Raw genomic sequence first — 17,675 nt, 5'->3', positions numbered from 1 at the left:
GACATGTCAGTGATTCTCTTGTTAACACAGGTGTGAGTGTTGACGAGGACAAGGCTGGAAATCACTCTGTCATGCTGATTGAGTTCGAATAACAGACTGGAAGCTTCAAAAGGAGGGTGGTGCTTGGAATCATTGTTCTTCCTCTGTCAACCATGGTTACCTGCAAGGAAACACAGGGCTTCACAGGCAAGGATATTGCTGCCAGTAAGATTGCACCTAAATCAACCATTTATCGGATCATCAAGAACTTCAAGGAGAGCGGTTCAATTGTTGTGAAGAAGGCTTCAGGGCGCCCAAGAAAGTCCAGCAAGCGCCAGGACCGTCTCCTAAAGTTGATTCAGCTGCGGGATCGGGGCACCACCAGTACAGAGCTTGCTCAGGAATGGTAGCAGGCAGGTGTGAGTGCATCTGCACGCACAGTGAGGCGAAGACTTTTGGAGGATGGCCTGGTCAAGAAGGGCAGCAAAGAAGCCACTTCTCTCCAGGAAAAACATCAGGGACAGACTGATATTCTGCAAAAGGTACAGGGATTGGACTGCTGAGGACTGGGGTAAACTCATTTTCTCTGATGAATCCCCTTTCCGATTGTTTGGGGAAAAAAGCTTCTCCGGAGAAGACAAGGTGAGCGCTACCATCAGTTCTGTCATGCCAACATGTGGGGTTGCCTTTTCCAGCATGATGGAGCACCTTGCCATAAGGCAAAAGTGATAACTAAGTGGCTCAGGGAACAAAACATCGATATTTTGGGGCCATGGCCAGGAAACTCCCCAGACCTTAATCCCATTGAGAACTTGTGGTCAATCCTCAAGAGGCGGGTGGACAAACAAAACCCCACAAATTCTGACAAACTCCAAGCATTGATTATGCAAGAGTGGGCTGCCATCAGTCAGGATGTGGCCCAGAAGTTAATTGACAGCATGCCAGGGCGGATTGCAGAGGTCTTGAAAAAGGGTCAACACTGCAAATATTGACTCTTTGCATCAACTTCATGTAATTGTCAATAAAAGCCTTTGACACTTATGAAATGCTTGTAATTATACTTCAGTATTCCATAGTAACATCTGACAAAAATATCTAAAGACACTGAAGCAGCAAACTTTGTGGAAATTAATATTTGTGTCATTCTCAAAACTTTTATCCACGACTCTGTCCAAAAAAACCCACTTCCTGAGCTTTCTATCCACCTCGTAGACACTTCAAAACCTTAGGATTATTGTATTGATACCTTAAGGGGTCCTAAAATTCTAAATAAAATAGGTCCATAGTACGACCATTTTAAAATAATTCCATAGTACGGCCATTTTAAAATAATTCCATATATTGGCTTATTAACCCATTTTTACATGTACATTTTTAGTCATTTAGCAGACGCTCTTATCCAGAGCGACTTACAGTAGTGAATGCATACATTTCATTTCATGCATTTTTTTGTTGTTGTATTGCCCCCCCCCCCCCCCGTGGTCATCGAACCCACAACCCTGGCGTTGCAAAAAACACCATGCTCTACCAACTGAGCCACAGGGGGACGACCCCGAGGTTTAAAGGGTTAGTGGTCACCTGTAGTAAATAGCCTCTCATGTCCAGGCCTCGTAGAGGGAACTCGACATAGGTGGTTACTTTGTTCCTCAGGTAGGACGTCCAGTGGAACCTCTTCAGGTGAAGACACAACACCTTGGGCAGCTTCTGGACCCAGAACTTCTTGGTGGATTTCTGTCTCTTCTTACACCTGTGGCACATATAGAGCTCTGTCTGGTCTAGTTCCTCCAGGTCAGTGAAGCTACACAGGCAGTCTGAAGAAGAGCAGGGACAGAGAGACTTATTTATTTCACCTTTATTTAACCAGGTGGCAAGTTGAGAACAAGTCCTTTATTTAACCAGGTGGCTAGTGGAGAACAAGTCCTTTATTTAACCAGGTAGGATAGTTGAGAACAAGTCCTTTATTTAACCAGGTGGGCTAGTTGAGAACAAGTCCTTTATTTAACCAGGTAGGCTAGTTGAGAACAAGTCCTTTATTTAACCAGGTAGGCCAGTGGAGAACAAGTCCTTTATTTAACCAGGTAGGCAAGTTGAGAACAAGTTCTCATTTACAATTGCGACCTGGCCAAGATAAAGCAAAGCAGTTCGACAACATACAACAATACAGAGTTACACATGGAGTAAAACAAACATGCAGTCAATAACAGTAGAAAAATAAGACTATATACAATGTGAGCAAATGAGGTGAGATAAGGGAGGTAAAGGCAAAAAGGCCATGGTGGCAAAGTAAATACAATATAGCAAGTAAAACACTGGAATGGTAGATTTGTAGTGGAAGAAAGTGCAATTTAGAAATAATGGGGTGCAAAGGAGCAAAATAAATAAATACAGTAGGGGATGAGGTAGTTGTTTGGGCTAAATTATAGATGGGCTATGATCAGGTGCAGTGATCTGTGATCTGCTCTGACAGCTGGTGCTTAAAGCTAGTGAGGGAGATAAGTGTTTCCAGTTTCAGAGATGTAGTGGGTTACACTAAACCAGAAAGGATTCAAACCTGACATGGCTTGAGTCAATAAATATTCAGCCCCTTTGTTATGGCAAGCCGTAAGTTCAGGAGTAAAACAAAATGCTTAACAAGACACATAATAAGTTGCATGGACTCACTCTGTGTTCAATAATAGTGTTTAACATGATTTATGAATGACTAACTCATCTCTGTACCCCAACACATACAGCTAACTGTAAGGTCCCTCAAGTCGAGCAGTGAATTTCAAACGCAGATTGAACAACAAAGGTCACTTATTGGTAGATGGGTATAAAAATATCTCCCCGGAGAGGAAGGAAACTGCTCAGGGATTTCCCCATGAGGCCAATGGAGATTTTAAAACAGTTACAGAGTTTAACGACTGTGATAGGAGAAAACTGAGGATGGATCAACAACATTGTAGTTACTCCACGATACTAACCTAAATGACAGAGTGAAAAGAAGGAAGCCTGTACAGAATAAAAATATTCCAAAACATGCTTCCTGTTTGCATTAACGCACTAAAGTAAAGCTGCAAAAACTGTGGCAAAGAAACGAATTTTATGTATTTTATACAAAGTGTTATTGTTTGGGGCAAATCCAACAACATCACTGAGTACCACTTCATATTTTTAATCATGGTGGTGGCTGCATCATGTTATGGGTATGCTTGTCATCATTAAGGACGTGGGAGTTTTTTTTAGGTCAAAAAAGTATCTATATCCACAGTAAAAAAAGTCCTATATCGACATAACCTGAAAGGCCGCTCAGCAAGGAAGAAGCCACTGCTCCAAAACCACCATAAAAAGCCAGACTACTGTTTGCAACTGCACATGGGGACAGAGATCGTACTTTTTGGAAAAATGTCCTCTGGTCTGATGAAACAAAAATAGAACTGTTTGGCCATAATGACCATTGTTATGTTTGGAGGAAAAAGGGGGAGGCTTGCAAGCCGAAGAACACCATCCCAACCATGAAGCACGGGGGTGGCAGCATCATGTTGTGGCGGTGCTTTGCTGCAGGAGGGACTGGTGCACTTCACAAAATAGATGGCATCATGAGGCCGGAAAATTATGTGGATATATTGAAGCAACATCTCAAGTCATCAGTCAGGAAGTTAAAGCTTGGTCACAAATGGGTCTTCCAAATGGACAATGACCCCAAGCATATTTCCAAAGTTGTGGCAAAATGGCTTAAGGACAACAAAGTCAAGGTATTGGAGTGGCCATCAAAGTCCTGACCTCAACCCTATAGAAAATATGTGGGCAGAACTGAAAAAGTGTGTGCGAGCAAGGAGGCCTACAAACCTGACTCAGTTACACCAGCTCTGTCAGGAGGAATGGGCCAAAATTCACCCAACATATTGTGGGAAGCTTGTGGAAGGCTACCCGAAACATTTAACCCAAGTTAAACAATTTAAAGGCAATGCTACGAAATACTAATTGAGTGTATGTAAACTTCTGACCCACTGGGAATGTGATGAACGAAATAAAAGCTGAAATAAATCATTCTCTCTACTATTATTCTGACATTTCACATTCTTAAAATAAAGTGGTGATCCTAACTGACCTAAGACAGGGAATTTTTTACTAGGATTAAATGTCAGGAATTGTGAAAAACGGAGTTTAAATGTATCTATATCTCTGTCTGGTCTAGTTCCTCCAAGTCCAAAGCTACGTATAACGGCAGTCTGATGACCGACAGACAACACGCATTCCGACCTACGAGGCAAAACAACACGCATTCCGACCTACGAGACAAAACAACACGCATTCCGACCTACGAGACTGAGCGTATTAAACTACACCTATAAATTTGTTTACGTCCACCACTGTTCAATAGAACATAACTCATCTTGTATGGGTAGTAACATATAGAGCGTGTGTAATACGCCCAGTCTACTCTACGCCCTAATGTGCCCCGTCGACGCCCTAATGTACCCAACTGTATGGGTAGTAACATATAGAGCGTGTGTAATACGCCCAGTCTACTCTACGCCCTAATGTGCCCAACTGTATGGGTAGTAACATATAGAGCGTGTGTAATACGCCCAGTCTACTCTACGCCCTAATGTGCCCAACTGTATGGGTAGTAACATATAGAGCGTGTGTAATACGCCCAGTCTACTCTACGCCCTAATGTACCCAACTGTATGGGTAGTAACATATAGAGCGTGTGTAATACGCCCAGTCTACTCTACGCCCTAATGTACCCAACTGTATGGGTAGTAACATATAGAGCGTGTGTAATACGCCCAGTCTACTCTACGCCCTAATGTACCCAACTGTATGGGTAGTAACATATAGAGCGTGTGTAATACGCCCAGTCTACTCTACGCCCTAATGTACCCAACTGTATGGGTAGTAACATATAGAGCGTGTGTAATACGCCCAGTCTACTCTACGCCCTAATGTACCCAACTGTATGGGTAGTAACATATAGAGCGTGTGTAATACGCCCAGTCTACTCTACGCCCTAATGTACCCAACTGTATGGGTAGTAACATATAGAGCGTGTGTAATACGCCCAGTCTACTCTACGCCCTAATGTGCCCAACTGTATGGGTAGTAACATATAGAGCGTGTGTAATACGCCCAGTCTACTCTACGCCCTAATGTGCCCAACTGTATGGGTAGTAACATATAGAGCGTGTGTAATACGCCCAGTCTACTCTACGCCCTAATGTGCCCAACTGTATGGGTAGTAACATATAGAGCGTGTGTAATACGCCCAGTCTACTCTACGCCCTAATGTGCCCAACTGTATGGGTAGTAACATATAGAGCGTGTGTAATACGCCCAGTCTACTCTACGCCCTAATGTGCCCAACTGTATGGGTAGTAACATATAGAGCGTGTGTAATACGCCCAGTCTACTCTACGCCCTAATGTGCCCAACTGTATGGGTAGTAACATATAGAGCGTGTGTAATACGCCCAGTCTACTCTACGCCCTAATGTGCCCAACTGTATGGGTAGTAACATATAGAGCGTGTGTAATACGCCCAGTCTACTCTACGCCCTAATGTGCCCAACTGTATGGGTAGTAACATATAGAGCGTGTGTAATACGCCCAGTCTACTCTACGCCCTAATGTGCCCAACTGTATGGGTAGTAACATATAGAGCGTGTGTAATACGCCCAGTCTACTCTACGCCCTAATGTGCCCAACTGTATGGGTAGTAACATATAGAGCGTGTGTAATACGCCCAGTCTACTCTACGCCCTAATGTGCCCAACTGTATGGGTAGTAACATATAGAGCGTGTGTAATACGCCCAGTCTACTCTACGCCCTAATGTGCCCAACTGTATGGGTAGTAACATATAGAGCGTGTGTAATACGCCCAGTCTACTCTACGCCCTAATGTACCCAACTGTATGGGTAGTAACATATAGAGCGTGTGTAATACGCCCAGTCTACTCTACGCCCTAATGTACCCAACTGTATGGGTAGTAACATATAGAGCGTGTGTAATACGCCCAGTCTACTCTACGCCCTAATGTACCCAACTGTATGGGTAGTAACGTATAGAGCGTGTGTAATACGCCCAGTCTACTCTGCAGGAATTTGTTCTGCATCTACAACAGAGCTACAGTTGGGCACATTAGGGCGTCGACGGGGCACATTAGGGCGTCGACGGGGCACATTAGGGCGTCGACGGGGCACATTAGGGCGTCGACGGGGCACATTAGGGCGTCGACGGGGCACATTAGGGCGTCGACGGGGCACATTAGGGCGTCGACGGGGCACATTAGGGCGTCGACGGGGCACATTAGGGCGTCGACGGGGCACATTAGGGCGTCGACGGGGCACATTAGGGCGTCGACGGGGCACATTAGGGCGTCGACGGGGCACATTAGGGCGTCGACGGGGCACATTAGGGCGTCGACGGGGCACATTAGGGCGTCGACGGGGCACATTAGGGCGTCGACGGGGCACATTAGGGCGTCGACGGGGTACAGTCGAACTCACCTCGTAACGTGCAGGTAGGACCAGGCTCTTGGTCCTTGGTTCTCTTGTGTCTGAACTGACTGGGAATATCCAGGGACAGATCTGGGAGGGCAGGGGACATATGGAATTTTCTGTTAACTTCCTGATTTGACCGAATAGAAAATGGGAATTGAACCCCCGACCATGGGTGAACTGATAGTGGACGTGACTTACCAAGGAAAGGGTCAAACTTTCTAGACTCGGTCCCACAGATCAGGCAGTTGACTTCATTCTGCAAAACGCCGCCAAATATAGACGTGACCACAGTAGAAGAGCCGTTTCTGAAAAGACCGTAACAGAGCAGAGTTCAGAGTAGCCACTTCAGCAAGCGTCTCTTAAACATGGTAGTAGAAATACATGTTCCTTTCAACGGTATTGATGTTAGATCTCCCCCTCTCTCCCCCTCTCTCCCCCTCTCTCTCCCCCTCCCCCTCTCTCTCTCTCCCTCCCTCTCCCTCCCTCCCTCTCCCTCCCTCCCTCTCCCCAACAGAATGTCTCCTTTTATTTGAGGGTATTTTCCATCTCTGTTTTAGCGTTTAGAAATCAAAGTAATTTATGCATCTATTCCCCCCCCTCCATAAGTATTTTGACAAATTCAGTCAAGTTTTTTTATTTTATTATTTTGGTCCAATATTACGTAAATGCAACGACTACATCAGGGTTCCCAAACTGGTGGCCCGTGGGCCAACTTTAGCCCACAGGGGATTTTATTTGGTCCCCCCCCCCCCAAGTTGTGAGCAAAAAATTATAATGGACATAAGACTAAAAACACCAGTAAATCAGCGCCAAGTGATTTTAAATTTAGGAAATCTGTTCCCACACATAAAGAGACATATCGTTTTATATTCCTCTATTTAACCAGGCAAGTCGGTTAAGAACAAATTCTTATTTACAATGACGGCCGACCAGGTCTCCTGCGGGGGACAGGATTCAATTAAAATTATAGGACAAGTGATCGTATACAAACGTAAGCAAGGTTTGATATGATGTTTTAGTCAAATATTATATCTGTCTGGGATTCTTGCGGTTAATTTGCAGTTCAAAAATTAATTGTAATTATGTTCCGCCCCCCTGACCATCTCCTTATAAAAGAGAAGATGGACCTATCGGCCCGCGGCTGAACGTAGCTGATAATAACCTGGACTACATCAAACTTCTACATTCGCCGTTTGTTTTGGTTGCGTTTCGGATTATGTTGTGTTCAAAGTTAGACGCACAAATACACCCCTAAGACATGCTAACCTCTCACCATTACAATAACAGGGGAGGTTAGCATTTTATATCATACCCCCAAGACATGCTAACCTCTCACCATTACAATAACAGGGGAGGTTAGCATTTTATATCATACCCCCAAGACATGCTAACCTCTCACCATTACAATAACAGGGGAGGTTAGCATTTTATATCATACCCCCAAGACATGCTAACCTCTCACCATTACAATAACAGGGGGGGTTAGCATTTTATATCATACCCCAAGACATGCTAACCTCTCACCATTACAATAACAGGGGATGTTAGCATTTTATATCATACCCCAAGTAATGCTAACCTCTCACCATTACAATAACAGGGGAGGTTAGCATTTTATATCATACCCCAAGACATGCTAACCTCTCACCATTACAATAACGGGGAGGTTAGCATTTTATATCATACCCCAAGACATGCTAACCTCTCACCATTACAATAACAGGGGAGGTTAGCATTTTATATCATAACCCCAAGACATGCTAACCTCTCACCATTACAATAACAGGGGAGGTTAGCATTTTATATCATACCCCCCAAGACATGCTAACCTCTCACCATTACAATAACAGGGGAGGTTAGCATTTTATATCATACCCCCCAAGACATGCTAACCTCTCACCATTACAATAACAGGGGAGGTTAGCATTTTATATCATACCCCCCAAGACATGCTAACCTCTCACCATTACAATAACAGGGGAGGTTAGCATTTTATATCATACCCCCCAAGACATGCTAACCTCTCACCATTACAATAACAGGGGAGGTTAGCATTTTATATCATACCCCCCAAGACATGCTAACCTCTCACCATTACAATAACAGGGGAGGTTAGCATTTTATATCATACCTCCAAGACATGCTAACCTCTCACCATTACAATAACAGGGGAGGTTAGCATTTTATATCATACCCCCCAAGACATGCTAACCTCTCACCATTACAATAACGGGGGAGGTTAGCATTTTATATCATAACCCTAAGACATGCTAACCTCTCACCATTACAATAACAGGGGAGGTTAGCATTTTATATCATACCCCCCAAGACATGCTAACCTCTCACCATTACAATAACGGGGGAGGTTAGCATTTTATATCATAACAAGCATTTTTGGTGGTTATTATATTTATGCCTTAGTAACTTTCTCACTCATCCTTATTCACGACTTAGTCAGGATTATCTGTAATCATGGTAGAATCCACGTTAATGTAGAAGTGTTCTGAAACATTCTATTCTTATTTACAATTAAAAAAATGACTCCAAAATGACAATACATTATTTACCATTAATTTAATATAATTAATTAATTAATAATTTCTATTTCTATCTAAATAATCTGAAACAAGCAAAACAACAAGATTGTAGAGTCACCAGCTTGATGTGTGATATGAATATGAAACCAAAATACTACACTTTTGACTACTTTAATACACTAAGTGAAATTGTCCAAATACTTATGACACCTTTAAAAATGGAGGGGGGGGGACTAGAAAAAAAAAGTACCTTAATTTCTAAACAGTAAAACAGATATGAAAATACCCTCAAATAGAAAGGTGACATTCTATCCTGTCGCCTGAAAATGTTTGAGTCCCAGACCTGCTGTTTTCACCTCTCTAGAGACAGCAGGAGCGGTAGAGATACTCTCAATGATCGGCTATGAAAAGCCAACTGACATTTACTCCTGAGGTGCTGACCTGTTGCACCCTCGACAACTACTATGATTATTATTATTTGTCCCTGCTGGTCATTTATGAACATTTGAACATCTTGGCCATGTTCTGTTATAATCTCCACCCGGCACAGCCAGAAGAGGACTGGCCACCCCTCATAGCCTGGTTCCTCTCTACCCAGTACAGCCAGTAGAGGACTGGCCACCCCTCATAGCCTGGTTCCTCTGGTCTACCCAGTACAGCCAGTAGAGGACTGGCCACCCCTCATAGCCTGGTTCCTCTCTACCCAGTACAGCCAGTAGAGGACTGGTCACCCCTCATAGCCTGGTTCCTCTGGTCTACCCAGTACAGCCAGAAGAGGACTGGTCACCCCTCATAGCCTGGTTCCTCTGGTCTACCCAGTACAGCCAGAAGAGGACTGGTCACCCCTCATAGCCTGGTTCCTCTGGTCTACCCAGTACAGCCAGTAGAGGACTGGCCACCCCTCATAGCCTGGTTCCTCTGGTCTACCCAGTACAGCCAGAAGAGGACTGGCCACCCCTCATAGCCTGGTTCCTCTGGTCTACCCAGTACAGCCAGTAGAGGACTGGTCACCCCTCATAGCCTGTTTCCTCTGGTCTACCCAGTACAGCCAGAAGAGGACTGGCCACCCCTCATAGCCTGGTTCCTCTGGTCTACCCAGTACAGCCAGTAGAGGACTGGTCACCCCTCAGAGCCTGGTTCCTCTCTACCCAGTACAGCCAGTAGAGGACTGGTCACCCCTCATAGCCTGGTTCCTCTGGTCTACCCAGTACAGCCAGAAGAGGACTGGTCACCCCTCATAGCCTGGTTCCTCTGGTCTACCCAGTACAGCCAGTAGAGGACTGGCCACCCCTCATAGCCTGGTTCCTCTGGTCTACCCAGTACAGCCAGTAGAGGACTGGCCACCCCTCAGAGCCTGGTTCCTCTGGTCTACCCAGTACAGCCAGTAGAGGACTGGCCACCCCTCATAGCCTGGTTCCTCTCTACCCAGTACAGCCAGTAGAGGACTGGTCACCCCTCAGAGCCTGGTTCCTCTGGTCTACCCAGTACAGCCAGTAGAGGACTGGCCACCCCTCATAGCCTGGTTCCTCTCTACCCAGTACAGCCAGTAGAGGACTGGCCACCCCTCATAGCCTGGTTCCTCTGGTCTACCCAGTACAGCCAGTAGAGGACTGGCCACCCCTCATAGCCTGGTTCCTCTCTACCCAGTACAGCCAGTAGAGGACTGGTCACCCCTCATAGCCTGGTTCCTCTGGTCTACCCAGTACAGCCAGAAGAGGACTGGTCACCCCTCATAGCCTGGTTCCTCTGGTCTACCCAGTACAGCCAGTAGAGGACTGGTCACCCCTCATAGCCTGGTTCCTCTCTACCCAGTACAGCCAGTAGAGGACTGGTCACCCCTCATAGCCTGGTTCCTCTCTACCCAGTACAGCCAGTAGAGGACTGGCCACCCCTCATAGCCTGGTTCCTCTCTACCCAGTACAGCCAGTAGAGGACTGGCCACCCCTCATAGCCTGGTTCCTCTCTAGGTTTCTTCCTAGGTTCTGGCCTTTCTAGGAAGTTTTTCCTAGGGAGTTTTTCCTAGCCACCGTGCTTCTACACCTGCATTGCTTGCTGTTTGGGGTTTTAGGCTGGGTTTCTGTACAGCACTTTGAGATATCAGCTGATGTAAGAAGGGCTTTATAAATACATTTGATTGATTGATTTGATTGAGTATGAAGTCAAAATGAATTAGTTTTACTGTTTAAATAAATAGGTAGGGGAGTGTACATGACTCTGCTGTGGTAATCATACATCAGGATGCAGCTTCTCCATCTGAAATCCAGACGTCATGGCCCGGCCAATGGCCCCTGTACACCAGACAGACACGACTTTCCAATCAGACTAGAAAGGAAGTAATCTTACATGCAGCATTTGCCCCCCGTGGTGGGCGGTGTCCCCTCGTCCTGGGGTAACGGGAGCCCGTCTTGTGCCAGAATAGGGTTGTCTCCTGATACTTTGACATGATCCGGTGGAACGGTGAGAGCTGGGGCGCCCTGTAGTTCTCTATGGAGATGGTCCAACAGGTAGCGCATGAACTCATGAGCATCCTGCTGCTGGTACCCTCTGGACAGAACAACACGGGGGGGGGGGGTCAAGGTCATCAATGTTACCGAGCAACACGGGGTCGAGGTCATCAATGTTACCGAGCAACACGGGGGTCGAGGTCATCAATGTTACCGAGCAACACGGGGGTCGAGGTCATCAATGTTACCGAGCAACACGGGGGGTCGAGGTCATCAATGTTACCGAGCAACACGGGGGGGTCGAGGTCATCAATGTTACCGAGCAACACGGGGGGGTCGAGGTCATCAATGTTACCGAGCAACACGGGGGGTCGAGGTCATCAATGTTACCGAGCAACACGGGGGGGGTCAAGGTCATCAATGTTACCGAGCAACACGGGGGGGGTCAAGGTCATCAATGTTACCGAGCAACACGGGGGGGGTCAAGGTCATCAATGTTACCGAGCAACACGGGGGGGGTCAAGGTCATCAATGTACCGAGCAACACGGGGGGGTCAAGGTCATCAATGTTACCGAGCAACACGGGGGGGTCAAGGTCATCAATGTTACCGAGCAACACGGGGGTCGAGGTCATCAATGTTACCGAGCAACACGGGGGTCGAGGTCATCAATGTTACCGAGCAACACGGGGGTCGAGGTCAATGTTCAAACAACACGGGGGTCAAGGTCATCAATGTTACCGAGCAACACGGGGTCGAGGTCATCAATGTTACCGAGCAACACGGGGGTCGAGGTCATCAATGTTACCGAGCAACACGGGGGTCAAGGTCATCAATGTTACCGAGCAACACGGGGGTCAAGGTCATCAATGTTACCGAGCAACACGGGGGGGTCGAGGTCATCAATGTTACCGAGCAACACGGGGGGGGTCAAGGTCATCAATGTTACCGAGCAACATGGGGGGGGTCAAGGTCATCAATGTTACCGAGCAACACGTGGGGGGTCAAGGTCATCAATGTACCGAGCAACACGGGGGGTCAAGGTCATCAATGTTACCGAGCAACACGGGGGGGTCAAGGTCATCAATGTTACCGAGCAACACGGGGGTCGAGGTCATCAATGTTACCGAGCAACACGGGGGGTCAAGGTCATCAATGTTACCGAGCAACACGGGGGTCGAGGTCATCAATGTTACCGAGCAACACGGGGGGTCAAGGTCATCAATGTTACCGAGCAACACGGGGGTCGAGGTCATCAATGTTACCGAGCAACACGGGGGTCGAGGTCAATGTTCAAACAACACGGGGGGTCAAGGTCATCAATGTTACCGAGCAACACGGGGGTCGAGGTCATCAATGTTACCGAGCAACACGGGGGTCAAGGTCATCAATGTTACCGAGCAACACGGGGGTCAAGGTCATCAATGTTACCGAGCAACACGGGGGTCAAGGTCATCAATGTTACCGAGCAACACGGGGGGTCGAGGTCATCAATGTTACCGAGCAACACGGGGGGTCAAGGTCATCAATGTTACCGAGCAACACGGGGGTCGAGGTCATCAATGTTACCGAGCAACACGGGGGGTCAAGGTCATCAATGTTACCGAGCAACACGGGGGTCGAGGTCATCAATGTTACCGAGCAACACGGGGGTCAAGGTCATCAATGTTACCGAGCAACACGGGGTCGAGGTCATCAATGTTACCGAGCAACACGGGGGTCGAGGTCAATGTTCAAACAACACGGGGGTCAAGGTCATCAATGTTACCGAGCAACACGGGGTCGAGGTCATCAATGTTACCGAGCAACACGGGGGTCAAGGTCATCAATGTTACCGAGCAACACGGGGGTCAAGGTCATCAATGTTACCGAGCAACACGGGGGTCAAGGTCATCAATGTTACCGAGCAACACGGGGGGTCGAGGTCATCAATGTTACCGAGCAACACGGGGGGTCAAGGTCATCAATGTTACCGAGCAACACGGGGGTCGAGGTCATCAATGTTACCGAGCAACACGGGGGGTCGAGGTCATCAATGTTACCGAGCAACACAGGGGGTCGAGGTCATCAATGTTACCGAGCAACAACACAGATATGTTTTGAACACGTCTGCGACCCAAATGTTAAGGCTGCTATAAAGGCAGAGCTAGATCCAATAGAAAATGACACCAACAGATCTATAATAGATGGAAGGTGATCCAATACAAAATGACACCAACAGATCTATAATAGATGGAAGGTGATCCAATACAAAATGACACCAACAGATCTATAATAGATGGAAGGTGATCCAATACAAAATGACACCAACAGATCTATAATAGATGGAAGGTGATCCAATACAAAATGACACCAACAGATCTATAATAGATGGAAGGTGATCCAATACAAAATGACACCAACAGATCTATAATAGATGGAAGGTGATCCAATACAAAATGACACCAACAGATCTATAATAGATGGAAGGTGATCCAATACAAAATGACACCAACAGATCTATAATAGATGGAAGGTGATCCAATACAAAATGACACCAACAGATCTATAATAGATGGAAGGTGATCCAATACAAAATGACACCAACAGATCTATAATAGATGGAAGGTGATCCAATACAAAATGACACCAACAGATCTATAATAGATGGAAGGTGATCCAATACAAAATGACACCAACAGATCTATAATAGATGGAAGGTGATCCAATACAAAATGACACCAACAGATCTATAATAGATGGAAGGTGATCCAATACAAAATGACACCAACAGATCTATAATAGATGGAAGGTGATCCAATACAAAATGACACCAACAGATCTATAATAGATGGAAGGTGATCCAATACAAAATGACACCAACAGATCTATAATAGATGGAAGGTGATCCAATACAAAATGACACCAACAGATCTATAATAGATGGAAGGTGATCCAATACAAAATGACACCAACAGATCTATAATAGATGGAAGGTGATCCAATACAAAATGACACCAACAGATCTATAATAGATGGAAGGTTGTTTCCTTCTTCCCCCTCCCACTCTTCCCTACCAGCCAATTAAAGTTCTAACGAGCGAGACAAAATGTCTGAGGATATTATTCAACCAAAGTAAAAAAGGACAGTAACGTTACAAGTAGGAAGTTCGTGCCATGAAAAACGTGCCATGAAAGGAGTGTGGATATTTGGCCTGGCAAAGCTGGCGCTGAGTGAACGGGAGCTGATAGGAGGATTTTACTCCACTGGTATCGGGAAGAAATTACCAGTCTTCAATGTCTGAGAATAAAATTTCTATCTGACACGAGACACTCAATTGTTGGGTCTGAAAATACTACAAGACTGCCGCAAAGCGATAGAAGGCGTGTTGATTTAGGACGAGGACCCCCACCTACGTCTATTTAATCTTAACAGTTATGATCTGAAAAGCCAACCTGGTACTAGATCAGATGATTTACGCTCTGATCCCAACATTAAATCCGAGGGGGGAAAAAAGCCCACGGAGCAGACATTACTGAAATGAAGAGGTCTGTCATAGTACCTGAAGCTGGGCATGATTTTCCAGACAACGTAGAACAAAGAGTCGGGGCTGAATGCTGTTGGGCCACCCTGCCACAGATAACACAGGGTCTTCCTCAACTCCTCCACCAAGGACCTGGGAAAACAGAGACAAACATAGGACGTCAATACCAGGAAGCTTCAACATCTCAACTCCTTCAGTTAAACATCCTCTGTGCTGTTAGCTAACTAAAACAAATCAGCATATTATTATTTTTTTTGGGTGCAGAGGTATGTTCTAAATCAAAGATGAATACACAAAGCAAGAATATGTTAGCTACATTAAAAAGCTAAGATAAAACATGTAGCCAAAGATTATAGGGTCCCCTAAGAAACGCTTATCAACACTTTGGTTCCTACCCTGTCACAATAAACCCTCCCTGGCATTTAAATTAATTTTCATGTCAAACACTATATTCAAAAGTGGCCACTATTATATTCTAACTATAGAATTAGAATAAATCATTATATTTCCATGACTAACAGTACACCCAAGAGTTTTGATCTAAATCACAAGTCAAAAAAAAAAATCGCAATTCTAACATTTGGTTAACCACAGGCCTATAAATTGTTTGCCCATATCGTGCAGCTCTACATGGCAGTGCAGGAAATGCAGAAACTGAAGTATATAATTTATGGGTTGAAGTTGAATAGTATAAAACAATGAGAAAGGAGAAAGACCCATTGAAATCACTTACAAATGTACAGTACCAGTCAAAAGTCTGGACACCTACTCATAAGTCCCCCCCTTTACTATTTTCTACATTGTAGAATAGTGAAGCCACCAAAACTAGCTTTGCACACTTATTTTAAATTATTCAGAGTAGCCACTCTTTGCCTTGATGACAGCTTTGCACACTCTTGGCATTCTCTCAACCAGCTTCATGAGGTAGTCACCTGGAATGCATTTTAATTAACAGGTGTGCCTTGTTAATTTGTGGAATTTCTTTCCTTCTTAATGCGTTTGAGCCAATCAGTTGTGTTGTGACATGGTAGGAGTGCTATACACAAGATAAGCAAATAAGGCTAAAGACCAAGACACACGAGAAATGGACATTAGATATGTAAGAATTCCTTCAAGATTGTTGGAAAAGCATTCCAGGTGAAGCTGGTTGAGAGAATGCCAAGAGTGTGCAAAGCTGTCATCAAGGCAAAGGGTGGCTACTTTGAAGAATCTAAAATAGATTTTGATTTGTTTAACACTTCTTCTCTTACTACATGATTCCATATGTGTGTTATTTCATAGTTTTGATGTCTTAAATAAAATCCCTGGAATGAGTAGGTGTGTCCAAACTTTTGACTGGTACTGTGTGGTGTTGCCACCATAGTGTCACACACTACTCATAAACCACATTACCTTAAATTATTCAAAAACATAAAATAACGTGAAATGTGTATTTTTATACCGTGATATGATATTTTGTCCATTTCGCCCAGCCCTATGGTGTATTTTTGACTCTTACATGCGGCTAGATTAAGGCTTTGGCGGGTACGAAGTCCATTAAACCAGCCACGCTGGCAGATGGTCAGGGGATAACAGCGGGAGCATTTAACCAGCCACGCTGGCAGATGGTCAGGGGCCCACAGCGGGAGTATTTAACCAGCCACGCTGGCAGATGGTCAGGGGATAACAGTGGGAGCATTTAACCAGCCACGCTGGCAGATGGTCAGGGGATAATAGTGGGAGCATTTAACCAGCCACGCTGGCAGATGGTCAGGGGATAACAGTGGGAGCATTTAACCAGCCACGCTGGCAGATGGTCAGGGGATAACAGCGGGAGCATTTAACCAGCCACGCTGGCAGATGGTCAGGGGATAATAGTGGGAGCATTTAACCAGCCACGCTGGCAGATGGTCAGGGGATAATAGTGGGAGCATTTAACCAGCCACGCTGGCAGATGGTCAGGGGATAATAGTGGGAGCATTTAACCAGCCACGCTGGCAGATGGTCAGGGGATAATAGTGGGAGCATTTCACTCGTATTTGTGAATAAAATAGTCAGGAACGATCATATTTATAGCAAAATAAATGCTGCGGTAGCTGTTTTCAAAGTATTTCTGCCATTTTGTTAAATAGCTGGTAAATTAAAATCACACAAAGAACTATATATTCATCCCACCTCGCGCTGCAACACAGCCTGGCCGGGTGCTGAGTGAAAGACTCATTGTTAGAAGGCATAAAAGTTGATCTAATTTACTCAAAACTGAAGTCTACTAAAGTGAGAGACTGTCCCTCATGTTTCTTGGCTACTTAGATTTTTGTTCACAATCCAGGTTTCTTTTTAACGTCTGAATATCCAACGTCTAGGGAAGAGAAACAGCTACTGGTCGAACTCACAGACAGACAGACAGACGACTCCAGTGGTTAAAAGAAATGGAGCAATAAATCATATTACTTCTTACTGGTAATACACGTGTTGTTTTAGACACAAAGCTCAACTGTTATGGTTTTTGGTGTAAATGTTTTATTTTGGTGAGTTAAAAAAAAAGACCCAAAAGTTAACTTCAGGCCCTGCAAACACGTAGGACCTTACACACTGGTGTCCCCCTGGCTGCGGGTGTGGTACATCCGTCGCCCTGCAGTCTTCCCGCTCCGCAGCGCCACCGCTGGCAGCTCCATGAAATAACAGCTGAACTGCTGGATGTTGCTGGAATAGAAACAGCTTCTTAACA

General features: G+C 45.4%; 1 protein-coding gene across 2 annotated transcripts in view; it reads right to left on the bottom strand.

Moving 5' to 3' along the window:
* Nucleotides 1-1,476: 1,476 nt before the first annotated feature.
* Nucleotides 1,477-17,675, bottom strand: part of usp3 (ubiquitin specific peptidase 3) — a 41,350-nt gene continuing 25,151 nt past the window's right edge. The window contains exons 5-10 of one of the 2 annotated variants that reach the window (XM_045705999.1): nucleotides 17,537-17,650; nucleotides 14,987-15,100; nucleotides 11,346-11,546; nucleotides 6,664-6,770; nucleotides 6,472-6,552; nucleotides 1,477-1,790 (exon numbers count right to left, since the gene is read on the bottom strand). In XM_045705999.1, the coding sequence (XP_045561955.1) occupies nucleotides 1,504-1,790; nucleotides 6,472-6,552; nucleotides 6,664-6,770; nucleotides 11,346-11,546; nucleotides 14,987-15,100; nucleotides 17,537-17,650 (904 nt within the window). In that variant the 3' untranslated portion in view covers nucleotides 1,477-1,503. The remainder of the gene's footprint in view (nucleotides 1,791-6,471; nucleotides 6,553-6,663; nucleotides 6,771-11,345; nucleotides 11,547-14,986; nucleotides 15,101-17,536; nucleotides 17,651-17,675) is intronic. The other variant, XM_045705998.1, reaches the window with a different exon arrangement.

This window comes from Salmo salar, chromosome ssa23, assembly GCF_905237065.1.
Source record: "Salmo salar chromosome ssa23, Ssal_v3.1, whole genome shotgun sequence".
NCBI lineage: Eukaryota > Metazoa > Chordata > Actinopteri > Salmoniformes > Salmonidae > Salmo > Salmo salar.
The sequence above is the reverse complement of the archived record's forward strand: the minus strand, read 5'-3'. Positions and strand labels throughout refer to the sequence as shown.